Genomic DNA, 18,656 nt, shown 5'->3' with positions numbered 1-18,656 from the left:
TGGGGACACGGGACTGGGGACACGGAGCTGGGGACACGGAGCTGGGGACATGGGGCTGGCACAGCTTTTTCCCCATTTATTTTCCAGCTCTTGTGCTGAGTTGGCAAAAAACTCTGGGGTGCAGAGCCAGAACTGCACACCTGACACCCCGGGCCAGGGCAGAACCTGGATCCTACCTGGGATGTAGCCCCAGGACACCACAGCTTCCCCACACGCTCCAGCTCCTCACTGGAGTATTGGACATTGCAGCTGGGCTGGGAATGAAGCCTCTTCTGATCCCAGTGAACCAATGTGGGCCACACAGGGACCTTCCACTGCCTGGTTTCTTCCCAGATCCTCCACTCTCCAAGACTTTTCTCCTGCTGCCTCCCTCCTCCAGACCCAGTGCAGGACCATGGCTCTGGGGCATCCACAAGTCACCAGTGGCATCGCTTGTCCCCAGCTCCAGATCAACTCTTCCCCACACAGCAACTCACCCACAGCATCCCAGTGGACAGGAAGCCCCTTCCCTTCCATTCCACCCACCCCATTTATTCACACAGAAGCTTGGATCCCACTGCCCTTCTCTCCTTGCTGTCCTGGACCTCTCCTATCTTCAGGGAGCCTCACATCTCTTGTGAGAGGCTCCAGCTTCTACAAATCCCCCGTAACAACTTCCAGCCCCGGCTGCTCCCTGTGGGAACACATGGAGCCTGGGACATCTCTGCACGACAGAGATAAGGTAGGGCAGGAAGCAGGTGCTGGGAAGGTGGAAGAGACGTCCCCAGGCTCCCAGATCTGCTGGCTTTCACTTTTCCTACATCTTTTGGGTTTGAATCCTTACACTCCGATGGTGTGACGGCAGTGGCTCTGTCCCAGTGGGGTCCCAGGGCCTCAGAGGGGACACTCCACCAGCACTGGAGCAGAGGCACTTGAGGATTCCCACCTGGGCAGGGGCTGGAGGACTCCAGGAGGGCCAAAGGAGGCAGGATGGGCCAGCCCATCATAGCTTTGCTGCTCAGTGGCCCAGGATGGAAAGGAGCACTGGGCTTGGTGGCAGCTGCAGGAGGGGGAGGGATTTTCTCAACCGTAGCTGCACTCCTGCACAGGAAGGAAACCTGGTCTTTCCTGCCTGCACAGAAAGGAAGAGGGGGAGGGCTGTGACACCCAGCACAGCCCTGCATCCCCAGTGCTCAGAGTGCTCAGGGTGCAGCAGCCTGACCGCAGGAACAGCCAGCACTGCCAAGGGGAGCAGCAGAGCCACCAAATTCAATTCCCTGTTGGTCCCCACAGGCCACTTCAGGGTGCAGTGCTGGCATTCTCCCAGCACATTCACAAGCCTGCCTGGAGCAGGAAAGGAATCCACAGCTAGGACAGAGCTCCTGGTGCCCAGGCAAACATCCTGGGTCCTCTTGCCCTCAAAGCAGGTGCCACGAGTCCAGCCTGAACCAGTTCATTCAGCCATGCCTTTGTGCTATGGAGCAAGTCCCAGGTGGTGTTTGGGTGCTGAAAAGGAGTTCCTCCACCTCCCCCCTGTGAGAGCCACAGCACAGCCCCAGTGCCCAGGAACCAACCAGAGCCTGGCACCCAAAGCTGCTCTCAAACCTCTCTCTGGCCCCAAACCCACTGAAATATTTCACCAGGGGAAACAGGGAGGTGGCTGAAATGAGGCTAAAAGACACATTTTTGCTTGCTTTTAGATTAAGCTGAAGAAGGTGCAAAGGCTGTTCTGAGAGAGCCCCGTGGCTGCACAGGCACACCCAGCACAGGGGGCTGGGGAGGACCAGTTCCCCCAGTTGGGGCCAGAGCACAGGGACTGGGATGGGACAAGCACAAGGGAACCCACAGCAGGGCCCAGCCCCCTTTCCCAAACCCCCAGGCCCCGCCTTACCCAGCTCAGCTCCTGTTGGACACCAGATCCCTGACAAGGATAGGAACAGGGTGAGGGTGGTGGCCAAATCTTCCTGTCTCCCCTAGGAAACCAGAGAGGCCTGCAGGATCTGTTTACAGCCCTTCCATTATTCAGGAGCAGGGCAAAGCAAAGGTAGAATGGAGCCTCACACAGCAGGGAGAGCACAGGGAGAGCCACCACGATGCTGCTCTGGAGCTCCATTCCACACCTCCAGGGACCCCTGTGTCCTGCAGAAATGGGTGACACCAAATCACAGCCACTCCTGCCTGTGCACTCACTGCATCCCAGCCTGGAGGACACCAAAGAGGACTTTTTTGGCAATCAAGCTTCAAGAGAGGCTGGGCTCGGGGGCCAGGGTGGAAATCCCCTGCTCGGGGCAGAGCTTTGGTGTCACTCCCTCACCGAGCAAACCTCAGCCCAGGGTTCAGGGTGTGATGTTCTGGGTAAGGACCAAGGGAACACCTGCAACTGCAGTTCTACAGAGGCAGAATACCCCCTCCACAGCATCCCTGCCACTCCCCAGACTCCCAAAATGGATCAGAACAGGTTCCCAACCCCTGCCAGCACTGCTGATCAGTACAGCTCCAGCACTGGGAGCTTTGTAAAGAAAAAGATTGAGAATTGTTCTTGTACATTTTCTACATTTCAGCCTAGAAAAAGCCTGGCCTTGGAGGGGCACCTCTGGCTTAGGGGCATCTGTCTGTATCTAAATACCCATATTTGAATCCAGCAAGTCTGTTGGTGGCAGGAAACATCCCATCCACCTGCTTCCTGCTGTCACAGCCTGTGCTACCCACTCTGGCTGCACTGCCAGGGATCAGCCAGGAAATTCTAGGAGCTGCCAAACACCTCTGCCCCCTGGATTTGCCACATGCCTGATGAGGTGTTCCTGCTTTGCCTGATGGCACAACACACACCCCTAGAGCTGTCCTGTGGCTCTGCACAGGAGCCAGAGCAGGGCCCAGGCTGCTGTTCCCAGCCCCCCTCAGCCACAGCAGCTCCTCACAGATAAGGGCACAGCCTCACACAGGCACCAGCCTAAGGCACACACTGCTATCAGCCTAAGGCAGGAACCAAACCGCTCTGCTCCCACCCCCCAGACCCTGCAGAGACAGCTATCAGCAGGCACACAGCCCTGGCACCATCACAAGGGAGTTTCCAGGGAATGTGGCAGGAAACAGCCTGAAGCACAGTCAGAAGCAGGCTCTCTGCAGCCACCTCCCTGCAAGACAACTGGAAACTGCAGCACGACCACATTTCCCTTCCTGAGCTTCACCACTTCTGAGTTCAGTGGTGTTTAACCCCACAGCCAAAGGAAGATTGTTGTCCCCCACTTCCCTGGGGCATCTTCCTTGGAGATGGAGCCCCTGCAGCCCTTACTCACAGCTCCAGCCCCTGTCCTGTCTCTCCTGCACCACAACCAGAAGATAGCCCAGGCTCTGCCATCATGGCAGCCCCAGGAGCTTAGGGACAGCACATTTACCTCTACTAAACCAATTTAAATTCAAAACTTACCTGGTGGCATCAACAGAAGTTCAGCAGTAGTGGAAAGGGAAATGTGAGGCAGGAGCTGTCCCAAATGTGTTTGAAGTCAAATGAAGAGCCTCCAACACAGATCCAAGGTTGGGGCAGATGTCCTTAGTGGTGATTTACAGAGTGGCAGAGGTACATGCAAGAAACTCCTCCTGGGCAGCTACACCAGGGTCATGTGGGGGTCACAGAATCACTGGATACTCTGACCTGGAAGGGACTCACGAAGACCACAGAGTCCAAACCGAGACAGCAGAACTCCCTCTCCTTCAGGAGCTTCAGTGAACATCCTACACGGACAAGTGCAGCTCCTCCTGCTTGGGACCGGATGTGATGTGCAGTAGGACTGAGGAACTGAGATCTGAAAGGCAGCAAAGTTCAGTCCAGGGTATCTGCACAGCTGCTCCCCTGCCCTGCAGCACCTCCTCTACACCTCCCCAGGGAGCCACGTGTTCAATGAAACCTCCAGACACCTTCATTCTGCTCAGATCACACCCCCAACAGCTCCAGCCCCTGCACCCCTCACTTCTCAGTCAGCCCAGAACCACAGGAAGTTTCAGGGTTGCTTCTTCCTCAAAAAATCAATTTGTTTAGTCAAAAGCTACATCAGTGGTTGCTTGGGGGCTTTCAACAGAAAATATTTCTACACTGCTCTTTCAAAAGACACAGAGTCGAGTCCTTCATCACTGCTTCGGTTATTTTAGTTTATCCCCTCCTCTCCCTGTTTGTGTTCTCTAAAAAGCACTGTCTGGTTTTAAAAGTTTTTCAAAGAAAAACTCCAGTGTGAGAACTTGAGTACCTTTACATTCAAGTGAGACTTTTGCCTTACACCTCCTCTTTGAAGTAATTCCTTTGTTTGATCATTTATGACTTTTTCTTTCCTTAAACTCTGATCTTCTGGGCTGGGAATTAAGATTATTGTTGATCACTGCTGTCTTGCTCACTGCTTGTCAGACACTGAAATATCACACTGTGCATGAACACAATTCTGCTGCAGTAAAACAAACATGGATTTTGTTTGGAAATTGTTCCTGGAAAGCAAAAGGGAAAGTTCTTGGAAAGCAAAACCTCCTGCTTCTTCCCGAACAAGAGAACACAGGACCACTTTGATTAGCACCAAAAGGATTTTAAATGAACAGTTCCAGGGAGCTCCTTTCAAATCATAAAATGTCAATTTTACATAAAAGTGTGTTTACAAATAGTTTCTGCTTTACACTCAGCTCTGCTCATTACTGACCAGAAGTTATATACATACAAACTAGCTCAGCAGCTTCAACCACTTGCAAGGAGACTGCAGAATTTATTTCAGAAATAAAAATAGGATTTCCTGGTTCCTAGAAATTCTCTTCAGCCTGCCAGATTCAGTCCCCTGTGGGCTCCTGCAGCCTCAGGAGAGCACTAGGCCTTTGGGGAGAAGGGGTACTGTGGGTGCCACCAATCCAGAAGCCTGACACTGTGCACAGGGTCCAACACCACCTGCACCCCCTGCTCCACGCGCGGCTTCTTCCCGTTGCGCACGGGCGCGTCCTGGAACACCAGGCGCACGCGGTGGTGCCGCATGTCCGTGCTCACCGAGATGGAGAACTGCAAGAGAGGAGAGCAGAGCTGCTTCAGAAAGTCACAGTGACCAAGAGAGCTCTCAACACAACACTTCTAGACTTCATAAATTCCTCTGAATTCTACACGTCTCGGGTGTTTCACAGTCACACTCTCCAGGCTAAAGCACAGGATCCAAACGGGCTCTCTGCCTGGCAGCCCCCAGCAATCATGCTGTGAGCTCTAAGGGCTGTAAAAGAACACTGGAACTGCCTGGGCAGTGGTGGAGTCACCAGCCCTTGCAGTGTTCAAAAGGCCTGTGCATGTGGCACTTGGGACATGCCTTAGGGGTGAGCATGGCAGTGCTGGGACTTGATCTTGACGGTCTTTTCCAATCGAAGTAATTTTATGAGTCTGATTCTAAGTGAACCTGGAAGCAAGTAGTGGTCAGGAGAAGTCTGGAACTCACTGCCTAACTCCCAAGCGAGGCCAGACTGAACCTCTCCTGAGCACTGGCCATTTCTGAAATGCTGACTCCCAATCAGGGACCAAACACATTTAAAGAGTTTTCTCATGTGGGATTTTCCTCTCAGAATTTATTGCCATAAAGAGGTATTTTCCTGTGAGGGGCACACCTCCACTTGTGCTGCTCCCTGTCTCCTGTACCTGCTGCAGCTCTGACTAACCTGCCCCCAGACACTGCACAAACACAGCTCCTGGCAGATTCTCTACATCCTCTCTACTCACTGCACCAAACAGGGAAGAGCCAACGGAAATGGTGAAGTTCAGCTGAGATTCTGAGCATTTCCTCTCTTCATTAACCATATGATTCCCAGAACTGCTTTGCTGATAGAGCAGTAAGATTTATACAGCCCAAAAGAGGCACTGGGTGGGATTCTTGGGGCTGTCCTGTGCAGGGCCAGGAGTTGGGCTTGATGACCCCTTTGAACACAGGAGATTCCAGGCGCCCCTTCATGTCCTTACAGGAACCTCATCTGCAAAGTCTGGCAGCTTCCTCCCACTCACCAAGGTGAAGGTCATGCCCATGACGATTGGCACGAAGATGAAATTGAAGGTGGTTATCTGCAGCAGGCAGCAATCCTGATCTGGGTTTGTGTGCACTTCCTCATACTGGATTGGGGGCTGGAGACCTTTGCAACACTTGCTCTTAAATCTGGGAGACTTGAAAGAAAGAGAGGAAAATTTAGTGAAGCAGGAAGCTCTGCTGGGTTTGGCTGCTCCTCCCCAGGGCAGCCTGGCAAGGTCTCTCCTCCTCCCCAGGTGTTTGGGCAAAGTATCACATTAACAACAAAATGCCATCACTCAGGATGGGCAATTTTCAGGACCATTTCTTTAGAGGGAAAACCAATTCCCAAGGTTCCCTGAAATTACTGGCTTCTCCCAGTAATTTCTCCACTACTCCACTTCTGGAGGCTTTCCCTGGCAGTGCTGGCTGCCTTCACTTCTCTGAGAAATCTTGGCAATGGCATAACAAGAAGTTTCAGATTTTGGTCAACATTTTCACCACTGCAGTCAGACTCTCTGGGTTTTGGTAAAAATCAGTAGTGGTGACCCAAAGGTGAGATTAATTGGTGTAAAAAATCATCCACATCTTATAGCAGGGAAAGGACACCAAAGGGGGAAATAAAAATGTGGGATTCTAAATGTCTTGGTAACACAAACTGAAAACTGAGTTTAGTTCCACAATGTGCTTTGGTTTACAATGGGGATCAGTTTGCATTTATTGTCTGAATGGACAAAAAGCTTCCACTTCCCTTCTACCCCCCAGAAAAATAATTGCTGCTTCAAACAAAAGTCACAGCTGATCTGGTTCTTTCATACCTGCTTTTTGAACTTGAAGTTGAATTCCCACATTGCTTCTTGTCTGTTCCCTACAATCTTTTTGCACCAGAAAAGCAGACACTGAGGTGGAAAAAAGAAACACAATATTATGAAACCCTCAGAAGCACCACTTTAAGTAAGTTTCAACTGATTATAAAGGCCTCCAATTGCAAACACAATTACATAGGAGCAATTAGGAGCCACTTATTCAAATTAATTACATTCCAAGAACCCTCTCAGCAGTGTAGATATCCCAGTTTCAAGCTGGCCAGCTCCTCATGCAACACGTAGTCACTGATGTGCCAAACAGCAAAATCCTGTAGTGCCATTTGTCCCTTTCCTAGGGCAGGGATGAGTGGTGCAGATTCACCCCTTCCCTCCACCCACCAGCAGCTCCCATTAAACTGGGTTCCTAACAAGGTTAAAGCAAGGAACAACAGAGAACAGAATAAGGATCGAAAAGGAAAGGATCTAGAGGGAAATATAAAGACCAGTACACAAGCAATGAGGTGATGGATGAAGAAGTTCCTAAACCACTGTGGTGTCAAATGGAGACCTTGACCTTGCCATCATCAGCCCTGACTGTCATTGTTCCGAGTCCAAAACCAGTGCCAGGACAGCACAGTCTGACCAACCTGCTGTCTCGTTTCAAAAGGAAATGAGAAACCTTAAACAGCCTCAGAAGCCACCAGCACTGCCCTCCCACACAGATACACACCAGGACTGCTCTAATTTCACTTGGTTATCACTGTGGGTCACAGGCTCCAGCCCAGGAGGCTCAGAAGAACTCCTGTAGGAGGGAAATCCCTGCCTACCAGTCACAGTACAAGCAAGCAGCCCTCAACAACCAAGGAAAGAGCCTGGCAAGTCAGTCCAGACATCTGTCAAAGCTTTTCCACACCACAGATGCCAGCCCACCACAGCTGGTCTTATCTTTCATCAGTGTCAGCAGGAAGAGGAGGAATAATGTGTGTAGAGAGAACTCCCTGTGATCCATACACAGTCTCTCCTGAAGAGAGAAGGCCTGACTGGGTTGCAGGGCAAAGCACACGTTTAACTTCATTCCAAGACGATCCTAATAAAATGAAACCAGAGCCAGCCTCTACCACAGGGGCTTTGAAGAGACCAAAGGAGATACAAGATCCTCTACTTCAACTCTAAGTCATATCCATAAACAAGAGTCCTTAAAGGACCTTTTTTCTCCACAACCTTCATGAAGTGAACAACAAAGCTCTGTGGAGTAAAGCTCAGAAACATGCATGGAATAACCTCCACCTGGGAGGAAGCAGCCCTCAAGTTTTTTCCAATAAAAACCTTCTCCAGATCTTTTAACTCAGATGAGCAGCAGATGCTGCTGAGTTTAACTCCACCATCAGAGGCATTTGTAGTTCACCTGCAGAGACAGCCTGGTCTAGCAACCTGTTTGGTCATGGCAAGTAGTGAAGCACAAAAGGTCAGTACCTCCTAAGGGGCAGAGGATGTCGTCCTCGGGTCAGCCGTCCTGCCCTTCAGACGCGCCGTGCGGCTGCCGCTCCGCCCAAAATAATGGGGTGTCTTTAAAGGGCAAACACCTCTGCTGACACCATAACGGCTCCAAGTGTCCCACACAAGCTAGGCTAGGGAAAGAAAAAAGGAAATTAAAGAGGAAAAGCTAGGTTGGATCACACCCAGGACTGGGCTTTCCTCTAGCCACATGCAGTTTAGGCAGTCGTTGCTGTTAGTGTCAGCAACCCACAAAGGTACAACCAAAGCCCAGGAAAGCCAGAACGTGAGGAGGCAGTGCCAGGTCCTCCTCCAAACCCTCTGTGCTGAGGAACTTCTGTGCACAGTCACACAAGTACAGCTCAGAGTCCTGCAGTGCAGTAGTACAGCAAGACCAGGCTCAGGGTGGCTCTTTCATGCTGCAAGGGGTTAGGTCAAACCTCTACTGCTTTGACAAAGTCTCGTCCCCATTTAATTTCCTTTTTCAAAAGCTGAACAATGAAAGACTGCACTTAAAAGGATCCTCCTCCAACTGTTAGTACAGGAGAAGCACTAGCAGTGGGCACCAAAGCCGTTATGATGTCACCAGGAATCCTCCCGACCCTGCCAGCACCACCTTGGGGTTCCAGCTCCTACAGCCACGAGCAGCGGGAGCCTGGGCTCAGGACTACTGGAATTTCCTGGAAGTGTCTTGCTTTTTCAGTTGGTAAGAATGAAGATCCCCAGCCTGGGGACTCAGGAAGAGAAGGAGAAGCTCTGGATGCAGAGATAAGACCGCACACAGAGCCATGTGCTTTTCCCTGTGCTGCAGCACCACCTCCTGTGTGCTGCTGGATGCTCCCCGAGCCTATGGGCACACAGCTGGGACAGGGAGAGGAAGGAAGAAAGGCAGGATGTCACGTACAGATAGATGAAGCTCCTCTATTTTGAATAGAAAAGAAAGTGTAACTCCTCAATGAAACCCACTTCAGTTGGGCTCCAAAATCCTCATTCAACAGGTTTTTGACCTTGGATTTGGAGGTGGAGAATTCACATTGTTGTTTAAGCTGCTCACAGAGTATCGGCCAGTTGCAAGTTAAAACCAAACAAGAGACACAAAGGCATTTCAGAGTTAATGGTCAACAGCAATTAAAGAGGAATGAGAAGCAAGTGCTCCAAGCTGGGATAGCACAGGGAATTACCTGCCCACACCACAGACAAACCCTTCACAGCCCAACACAAGTGCTGCCCAGTCTCAGAACAGACACTGCCTCTGCACATTTGCCATGCTCACCCCAGCGTCACCACCCCACCTCACCCACACACCAGACCACGGATGACCTGCAGGAAAGCAGGGTGACACAACTCCTGGCACCAGTGTCACTCTTGAGCTCTCCAGAGGCCTGTTACAGAGAGAAGATGTACTCTGGCAGACAGTGTCAGAATAAAGCAAAACATATAAAAGCTGATCCCATGGAGCCTCATTCAGAGGAGGGGAGAGTTGCAAACATCCCTGTCAGTTCTGACATCCAGTGAAACCAGGACTGGTTTTGCTGGTTAAAATGGTGTAGTGTAGGACTCAGGCAGAAGTTACTCTAAAACATAACAAGTAACCAGCCCAGTTTTACAGAGCCCACTGAGAATACCCAGTTAGTGACCATCCTACACCCCAGCTTCACTGGTGACCATCTCCACATCATGTTTTTCCTCTAGAAAGAAAAAAACCTGAACAGGAACAGCAACGCTTCAGACAAATCCCAGTTCCTGAGTGATGCCACTTACTCTGGAATTCTTTAAAGTGCTGGGAGTAGTGTCTGGGATGGCGGGGTTCCTGGAGAGGCGGGCGGCGAAGGGCTCGTACATGTGGAACAGGGAGCGGATGACGCAGGCGCGCAGGCAGTGCAGCTTCTCCATGGACTCGGGCCGCAGGCGCAGGGGCAGGTACGCATCCAGGCTGTAGTGCCTGCAGAACCCACGGCCACCGTGTCACCCCAGGGCACAGCCAGGGGCACAGCTGTGTCAGAGGGAAACTCCACATCTGTCTGACCACAGGACAGACCCTCAGGGCTGCGAGGGGGGTGTGCTGCTGACAGCACATCACACGGCAGCCTCAAAGCCGTGAGCTGCACCAGGCAGGCGTCCAGCCCACACGTCCTGCTGCAGCTCCCAATTCCTACTTTGCCCAGAGACCAGCTGGGGATGTAGCTGCAGGCTGCACAAAGGGCTGCAGGTTGCTGCAGGTTCTCAGGGACTCCCAGCTGAGCTGACTGTAGCTCCCAGCACTGCCAGAGCAGCCCCAGCACTTGCACTCAAGGGCTATTCCTTGATTGCATTCCAAAGGAGCCTTTGCTATGGAATGTCCCACTAAAAAACCAGAGGCGAGGGTGACCACAGCTGCTGTCTACCCTGCCCCTGCTGCTTGTGCCTCCTGGGCAACAGGTAAATGTAAAAGATGTGTAAAGAAAATATTCTGTCCTGAAGGAATATCCCAGTGGCATGCACTGGGACAGAAGGATTTGTATCAACTCCTGACCATCCCTTTGCCCTCCTTGCTTTCACTTACTCCTGTCACTGTACAGCTCCAAGATGCTCCAATACAGGGAGGTGGCTGTGATCAGAGCTTGAAGCAGGGTGAGTTGTCCATCAGTGATGTTTCCCTTTCAGCACTGACTATGCCACACACACTTGGAGAGGTTGATATATACAAGTGTTGGGCCATGGCAAACAGAGAAGGACACAAAGCTCGGAGATTTTACAGGGAACATACAGGAATACTCCTCAAAAATCCATTTGCAGATCCAAAACAGACATGACATTAGAATCTAATAATAGTCTGGGTTGGAAGGGACCTTAAAGCTCAGCTCATTCCACCCCCTGCCATAGGCAGGGACACCTTCCACTATGACAGGGTGCTCCAACCTGGCCTCAGACACTTACAGGGATGGGACAACCACAGTTTCTCTGGGCAACCTGTGCCAGGACCTCACTGCCTTCACAGCCAAGAATTTTTTTCCTAACATCCAATCTAATCCTGCCCTCTGCCCACAGTTTAAAACCATTGCTCTGTGTCCTGTCACCACCCACCCACATAAAAAGTCCCTCTGCCTCCCTTTTATAAGCCCCCTTAAGGTACTAGAAGGCCACAGGGAGGTCTTCCCCAAGCTTTCTCTTCTCCAGGATGAACAACCCCAGCTCTCTCAGCTTGTCTTTGAGGGAGAAGAATATTCCAAAACCCCGTGCCAGGACAGGCTCACATCACCATGTCAATGTGCAAACACAGGGCCCAGGCCTACAGGGAATGATTCCCTTATTTCCAGCTCTGCAGAGAACTGCTCTCTACTGAAACCAGTATAAAAATCCTCTAGGGTCTCACCTTCTGTAGAGCCTGGTCCAAAATGCAGCAGTGCAAGTGACAGTCCAGGCTTTCTTGCAGATGAGAGAGAACCGGACAATGTCCTCAGGGCGGATGTAGGAAGCCAGGAGCAGCCAGATGTCGATGGGATATTCCTCTCCTCCTCCCCCTTCAGCATCTTCTAAAGGCAACGAGGGTATATTAGCACAGGACATCCCATCTGCACCAATTCCCACCTAGACACACACACTGCACACCTGGCAGCACAGATGGGCCACTAAATTACACCCAGAGCCAGTCCAAGCCTAGTCTGCACAATCTCAGTGGCCACCCCTCCCCAGTCCCATCGGTGGCCACACAGCCACGACACCTCCCCTGTGCTGGACACCTGCCACTGTTACCTCTGCTGCACAAGTGGGCAAAGTGGCAGATTCAGAAAGGAATTCAGGCTGAAAGGGTTCTCTGGAAGTTTCTAATCCAGCAACTCAGCTCAAAGCACACAGAATTAAATAATTTTGTTCAGCATCCTCTCCAAGTGAGTTCTGTGTGCAAGGATGGAAACCACAAAGCCTTTCTGGACCCCATTTCAATGCCTGACCCTGTCACAGCTGAAATACCACAGTGAGCTTGAGAAATAAAAACTGGATGTCAAATAGAGGCAACTTTATGTAAAGGAGGGCCAAGCTCCTGCATTTTTAATCAAAAGGACACATTCAACAGGCCACTAAAATCGATTCACACTTGAAGACCCTGATCATTGACACTGCCAGGCTTGTCAATTCTTTGTTCCAGTGGTCATAGTATTTTGGTAGGAGTTCTGTCAGGGAGGGAAATTCTGTTCTGCATCTGGCAATCAGCTGCTTTTCTTAAACCTCTTAATTTCATTAAAGCTTCTCGATGGGAACTTTAATGCAATTCACATGAGAATGGCCTGTTCTTCCTCTCAGAGGTGTCAGAACTGCTCAGCCAGAACTGAAGGCTCCCACTCTTTTCGTTCCTGTGAGTGTTTTGTAGTTTACACTACGTGATTTTCCACAGACACTGCTCCAACTTTAGGAGTAAAAAATACTTTTAAAGAATCTAAGTAGGTGAACAATACTGAGCATTAGGAAGGATAAGAACAGAGAAGGAAAACACAACTTGTGCACAGTGCTACCAGGAAAAGCTGCTGTGAGGTCTCTGGCATAGAAGCAGTGTTTGGGAACCTGAGGGTGCCACATGTAACCCTGAGACAGCAGGTTAATACAAAGGGCAATTTTTATCCTCATGTGATGCTTGCCAAAGAAAGCTCTGGATGTGCTCACTTCTCCACAGCACTTCAGATTTATTTATGGCAGGCACACCCACAAGGGGCTGCTACACCCTCTCTGCTGGGTCAGCTCTGGCTCAAGAAGCCATCAACCTCCACACTGCTGAACCCAGAGGGCAGCCACAAGCTGTTCTAGCACCATTTTTTCCTCCCTAAACATGCAGCAGAAACAAGACAAGGCTGTAGCAGAACAGAATATTGTCTTTCCAGACACATAGCTCCAGCCACCCAGATATTATTTTGCCAGGATTCTGAAGGATGCCTTAATATAAGAAGTTAAACTCTTTTAACTCCCTTCCCAGAGACAGTGCTGTCTATGTTCAGTCTGTGGTGGATGATCAAGTGCTACATAAATTGCTACTAAGCTCAAGAAAACTGGTTAAAATTTGCTTCTCAACCTGAAAGCAAACTGTTACTAGAAACATCTGCAGGGTTTTCCAGTCCAGCAGAGCTGTTTGCTGATTACACTGCATTGTCAATGGATTTCTACAGAGTTGCACAAAGTGTAAGTGCTGAAGGATACATCTCCCTTGAATTAATATATTATGATGCCACTAGGATCAAATGCACTTCCTTGCTGGAAAAATTGCCCTTTAAACCCATTTGTAACAAACCACAGCCTTGGAAACACACTGAAAACAGAGTTTCTGTTTTACCAACAACTGCATCATGGACAACAGCACTTCAACCCCAAAGCAAACCTGCTGCCACCACCCCACGTTCAGTGAAGCAACACAGCCAGTAGCAAAGTTGCACAACTCTGGAATAGCAGTGTTTGTTTTCCAAGGCTGAGGGATATTTGCTAAAAGCAAGGAGCTCTCAGGATCTGATCTCATGCCCCAGGCTCTGCCTTTGTGCAAATCCAGCTCCCGTGACCAAGTGCCAGCAGATTTGCAAGTGACTAAACCCTTGGCATTTCTTTGTGTGGCACACACAAAGTTCTAGAATGCTCCAAGAGCCCCATCACCATCCTGTAAATCGCCAGCATGAGCATTCCCCATGCAGGACATGCAGCAGGAGCCCACAGGGCCCCAGGAGGGCAGGCAACCACACCTTTGTGCCTTTTGCTCTTCTTTTTCCTGGAGGCAGCTCTCCCATTGATGCTCTCCTTGATATCCATCTCATCACTGCTGTCACAGGACTCTCCCGACACAGAGAGAACTTCCTCAGCAGGGACACAGGAAGCTTCCAAACCACACAGGGACTTTACTGCAACCAAGAACAACAGTAAGTAAAATAGCAGAAAGGAAAAGGTGATCCAAGTTCAGGAGATGCTTCAGTGGAACCACTGCTTTACAGCTTTTCTGGTGAGTGACACAAGCAAGTAAATCCTGAGCTGAAGGATTACCTTGTCAGGGAAAGATTAGCAGGAGTGAGTGAATGGGAAACATAATTATTCAGCTGCTTGTTTTAAAGAATGAGCAATGAAGATGATTACCAGCACATTATACAGATCCCACTGGCTTAGCTGAAGCTATTTACAACTCCAAATGAAACAACAGGCTCTTTCTAAGGGGTAACTGGTTTCCCTGAACAGCAGAGTTGCCTTGCATGGCCATGCTCAGCCTGGAGCAGCACCTGCTCTGGAACTGTTTAATGAGCATGGAGAATCGCCTCCTTTGCAGCAGGACAAACATCCTGTGGCTGATGACACAACCCACTGGGGCTGGAACTCACTTTAAGTGCACAGGAGTTCCACTTACCCTGGTATTTAGTGAAGGGAATGACTCTGGCCAAGTGAGGAAAACAGCCAATTGAATCAGCTGGAGGTTGGGTTTTTTGTTTTTCTGTATCTGGGGACATGTTTAGACATATCCTTGTTCAAAAATATTATTTTTAAAACTCTATCTGTAAGCTGAGGGCTCATTAGGGCAGAAAAATCCATGTGAGTCAGTAATGACAGTCTTGGAAAAAGAAAGGTGTGGTCCTACATTACAGCTGTGTGAGGCACTGCCACAGAGACCAGCACACACAGCAGCTTTGCAAACAGGCTGTGAAATTCATTCAAGAGCTGAATTTCAACCCAACACTCTGGCTGAAGAATAGAACATGACCATGAGGTCTGAGGAAGCTTACAGTTTTCAAGCTACCCAGCACAAACTGAATCCCAGGAAGGTTTTATACATCCCAGTTCCAGTATCTGCAGTCACCAGAGCCACTGAAGAGCAAAATGTGCTCTTTGAATCACAGAGACAGAGAAGCAGAAAAACAAACAACAACAAGAAACAGAACATAAACTCAGGTGGAAAATATTCTCATTTCTAACCACCAAACAAGGTTTTAAAATGAAAAGACAGCAGATGGAAAGAGAGTCTTCAGACAGGACTTGACTGTACCCACTGACTAGACACACCTCACTACTTTGCTAAACCAGTTCTACCTCACTTTGCACAGTTTGTTTTATAAACTGGATGCTTTCCTGGCACCTACATGTATTCATGGCAGTTGTCTCCCCTACTGCCAAATCCTACTGCCCTCTCCACAGGACCTTTTATAGGTAAAAAGAGAGTGAAATAGGTGGCAACACAAATGACAGCGAATTAAAACAGCAAATACAGCCAAACAAGAGAGGACAAAATTGACACGGACTCAGAGTGGGGTTTAGAAGAAGAGTCCACTCCACTCTGCTGAGGAAAAGTCAACCTCTGAGTCAACAGCACGAGTCCACTGAGCAGTGAATGGCTGCACTGCAATCCTGCAGAGGCACCCTCTCTTCACCTCCCTGTTGTAATCCTCCCATCTTGGGCATTAGAATGGGGAGGAAAAAAAGCCCAGAAAAATTCCTCCTGGCCATGGCTCCCCTGCTGGTGAAGCTCCCACGGGATGCTGGCTGTGGGAAGGGCCCTGCCTGCTGCAGTCCCATCCAGCACGGGCTTCACTCTGAACCGAGCTCCTGGAGGGCAGCAAGGGACCAAAGGGGGAGCTCCTGGCCCCAAGAATGGCACCCCACGATGCACAGATAAGGCTGGGCCAGATAAGGCTGCAGCAGGTCACAGCTGGGCCAGATAAGGCTGACACACAGCCCTAGGGCAGGGGAGGAAGGATCCCGAGGATCCCTGAATCCAGAAGGGAAAGCCATGAAACTGCACTGCACAGAGCTGGGAAAGGGGTGGGCAGGGAACTGCTGTGACCTGGAGTCACCAGGATGAGGTAGAGGTGAGCCAGAAACACAGCAGGAAAGGCGATAAACTGAATGAATCAGGTGATGCTGGGGCAGGGAGCACAGAACACCAGCGGTTTGCCAGCATGATGCTGAAGTGCTGGACTTTGCCTCAAGGAGATGGAACACAGATGGGTGAACAAGATCCGAATGGGAGGAGAGAAGTCCCAAAGGAGGGAGGTGCCCTGATCTTAAAAGCTTGAGAAGTAGCAGCTGAAGAGGAGGTTCACGAGCACCAGTGCCCCTGACAGGCACTCATGCCGAGTGTCTCAAGCAATGCAAGATTTCAGTAGCAAACCAAGAGTTTTCCTTTATGAAAAGTTCAGTCATCAGTGTCAACACAACAACATCCACCTCCAACATGAGTGGCCAGCTACATTTAAAAGGCCTAAACATCACCATTTCTCAAGCAAGTGGGGTGTGTTAGTTCAGAAAGCTTCCAGATGAGGAGGAAGTAGATAACAAAATACTGCACCACCTTTCCAGGAAAACTCCTTGCTTACAGAGTTCACCAAAAAAACAGCAACACGCTCCCAAGACCTCCTTGCAACACGTTTGACAGAACTATCACAATCTTACCCCCCCTGCAAAGAACTTTACCTGCTAATAAAGTTATCTACAGTTTTATATGTGGTAATAAAGTAATAAAGACTTTTATCATGTTATTTTCTGCTTCAAGCAAGAGATGACACCCAAGCCTCTCCATCTCAGGCACTAACTAAGACTCAGCAATTCTTGCAGCAGGCTTTCTGCAAAACCTCCTAAGTCCTTAACACGTGATTGTCTACAGAGTAGCACAGGCTCATTTTCAGCACTAAAGGACACACATTTTCTCAGTTTAAGGAACAGGAGTTTCCCATGTCATGCAGAGGCCAGCAAAACGTGAATGCAGTGTGGGGAAGGCTGAGGCCCGAGGGCACACTCACCTTCCTGCTGCACTGCGTTGGCCACAGCTTTCTTCACCCGTCCAGACTTCACAACAGCTGGGTCTGAGTTGGCATAATCTGCCACGGTCACTGCAGAGCGGGGGAAACAGGGGTCAGAGGGATTAGGGATTATGGGGAGGGGACACAAGTCACGATGCCTAAAGAGAACAGTACCCAGAGAAGCAGAGGCTCAAGGAGGAGAAGCACAAGCAGGAAAATGAGCCTTAGCACAGAGATGCAGGCCACGAGTCCCCAGCAAGTTTTTACTCCAGACTATTAGTCCACCAGGCCCAGGGGACCCACATCCCTGCCCTGCCCAGTGCAATTCTCCTTCTCCCACCACCTCAACTAATCCCATTCTCCTTCACACAGCCCAACTCAAGCCTGGCTGATCCTCTGGTCCCAGGCTCCTCCTCCATGGGCAAAGAGGTCTCCTTTCCACATATGCATCCAGAAACCCTCTGGAGAATCCCAGCTCTCTGCCTGCACCAACCCGAGAGGGCCCAGCTCACTCCTAGGTCAGCCTGGACCGTCCTCCTTCCCCTCGGCCCCCTCACCCAGGCCAAGCCCAGGCCTTTACCTCCTCCCACAGGCCCTAATGCAGGCCCAGGCCTCCTCTCGGCCTGCACCAGCAGGGCCGAGCTCGGCACGGGTCACCTCGGGCCCGGCTCATCTCGGGCCCGACTTCCCTCACACTCCCCGCTCCCATCATCAGGCGCCGCTCCCCGCCTCAGCCCCAGCCCCCCTCAGCCGCGGCCCAGGCCCGGCTCCGCTGGCCCGGCCCGGCTCTCACCCCGCTCGGAGCACACGTCGTCGGCGCGGAATTTGAGGCGTTTGCGGGCGCCCCTGCGGGGCATGGCGGCGGCGGCGGGGCGGCCGCGCGGGGCCATGTCCGGCCGGGCCCCGCGGGGACAGCGGGGACAGCGCCACAGCGCCCGCCCCGCGCGCGTCACCCCGCGACCTCGCGCGCCGCTCTGACGTCACCGGGGGGTGTGACATAACGTCCCCGTCCTGAGGGGAGCCCCCCGCAGCGCTCCCGGTAACGCGGCTCCCTCGGAAGATCCCCCCTAGGTATGAAGATCTGTGCAGTAATTGTCCCCTCCCGGTAATGGGGGTGTTTGAGAGATTGCCTCCTCCCAGTTCTCCCATTAACAGGTGAGGCCCCTGCCTGAGGAGCTTCCCCCCTGCCCCAGGCCCGCCAGTAATGGGGGGTCCTAAGGGGGTTCTCTTCAGCACTGAGGGCCGGCGAGGTAACTGTAAGTGAGCAGTAAGAGTTACTTAACTCCAGTAAGCAGGGCGCTTGAGGGGATCCCCCCCACACACACCAGTGCTCCCAGTCCGGAGGGTCCCTGAGGTGAACGCTACTCCAGTGCTCCCAGTCCGGAGGGTCCCTGAGGTGAACGCTACTCCAGTGCTCCCAGGCACAAAGGCTTTAAGGCAGCTGGCTCCCCAGTGCTCCCAGTAACGAGGGCCTCTGAGTTAGCGTGTCCCCAGCTCTCCCAGGAACATGGATCTCCGAGCCCCCCAAGTCCTCCCTGTAATGCAAGTCCCTGAGGTAACTGTGCCCCACGTCGCCTTCCAGTCCTGCCCGTAAAGAGGGGCTCTGGGATAATTGTCCTTCCCAGCCATCCCAGTAAAGAGGGGCTCTG

At 51.2% G+C, this 18,656-nt stretch overlaps 3 protein-coding genes across 8 annotated transcripts in view; 1 reads left to right on the top strand and 2 right to left on the bottom strand.

The window, feature by feature from the left end:
* The window catches only part of LOC107214888 (alpha-1,6-mannosyl-glycoprotein 4-beta-N-acetylglucosaminyltransferase-like), a 10,105-nt gene extending 5,702 nt beyond the window's left edge, over window positions 1-4,403 (bottom strand). For 2 of the 5 annotated variants that reach the window (XM_033519996.1, XM_033519998.1), the window contains exons 1-2: window positions 3,407-4,403; window positions 1,871-1,952 (exon numbers count right to left, since the gene is read on the bottom strand). The gene's annotated coding sequence lies outside the window, so the exon portion shown is untranslated. The remainder of the gene's footprint in view (window positions 1-1,870; window positions 1,953-3,406) is intronic. The other 3 variants (XM_015650666.2, XM_015650668.2, XM_033519997.1) reach the window with 2 other exon arrangements.
* Window positions 4,404-4,692: 289 nt separating this feature from the next.
* TMEM183A (transmembrane protein 183A) lies at window positions 4,693-17,928 on the bottom strand. Of its 2 annotated transcripts, none has more exons than XM_015650672.2 (8): window positions 17,801-17,928; window positions 17,008-17,097; window positions 13,975-14,130; window positions 11,634-11,793; window positions 10,043-10,223; window positions 6,800-6,880; window positions 5,984-6,139; window positions 4,693-5,005 (listed from the first exon to the last, which is right to left on the bottom strand). In XM_015650672.2, exons 1-8 carry the CDS (start codon window positions 17,895-17,897, stop codon window positions 4,820-4,822), a joined length of 1,107 nt encoding a protein of 368 aa, XP_015506158.1. In that variant the 5' UTR covers window positions 17,898-17,928; the 3' UTR covers window positions 4,693-4,819. The 2 variants fall into 2 exon arrangements, with proteins under 2 accessions (XP_015506158.1, XP_015506159.1); XM_015650673.3 differs by having other exon boundaries at window positions 11,634-11,790.
* A 131-nt stretch (window positions 17,929-18,059) lies between these two features.
* Window positions 18,060-18,656, top strand: part of PPFIA4 (PTPRF interacting protein alpha 4) — a 64,740-nt gene continuing 64,143 nt past the window's right edge. Inside the window, exon 1 of the mRNA XM_033519891.1 lies at window positions 18,060-18,078. The gene's annotated coding sequence lies outside the window, so the exon portion shown is untranslated. The remainder of the gene's footprint in view (window positions 18,079-18,656) is intronic.

This window comes from Parus major, chromosome 26 (genome assembly GCF_001522545.3).
Source record: "Parus major isolate Abel chromosome 26, Parus_major1.1, whole genome shotgun sequence".
NCBI classification, from domain to species: Eukaryota; Metazoa; Chordata; class Aves; order Passeriformes; family Paridae; genus Parus; species Parus major.
This window is presented reverse-complemented; position numbering and strand designations above follow the sequence as displayed.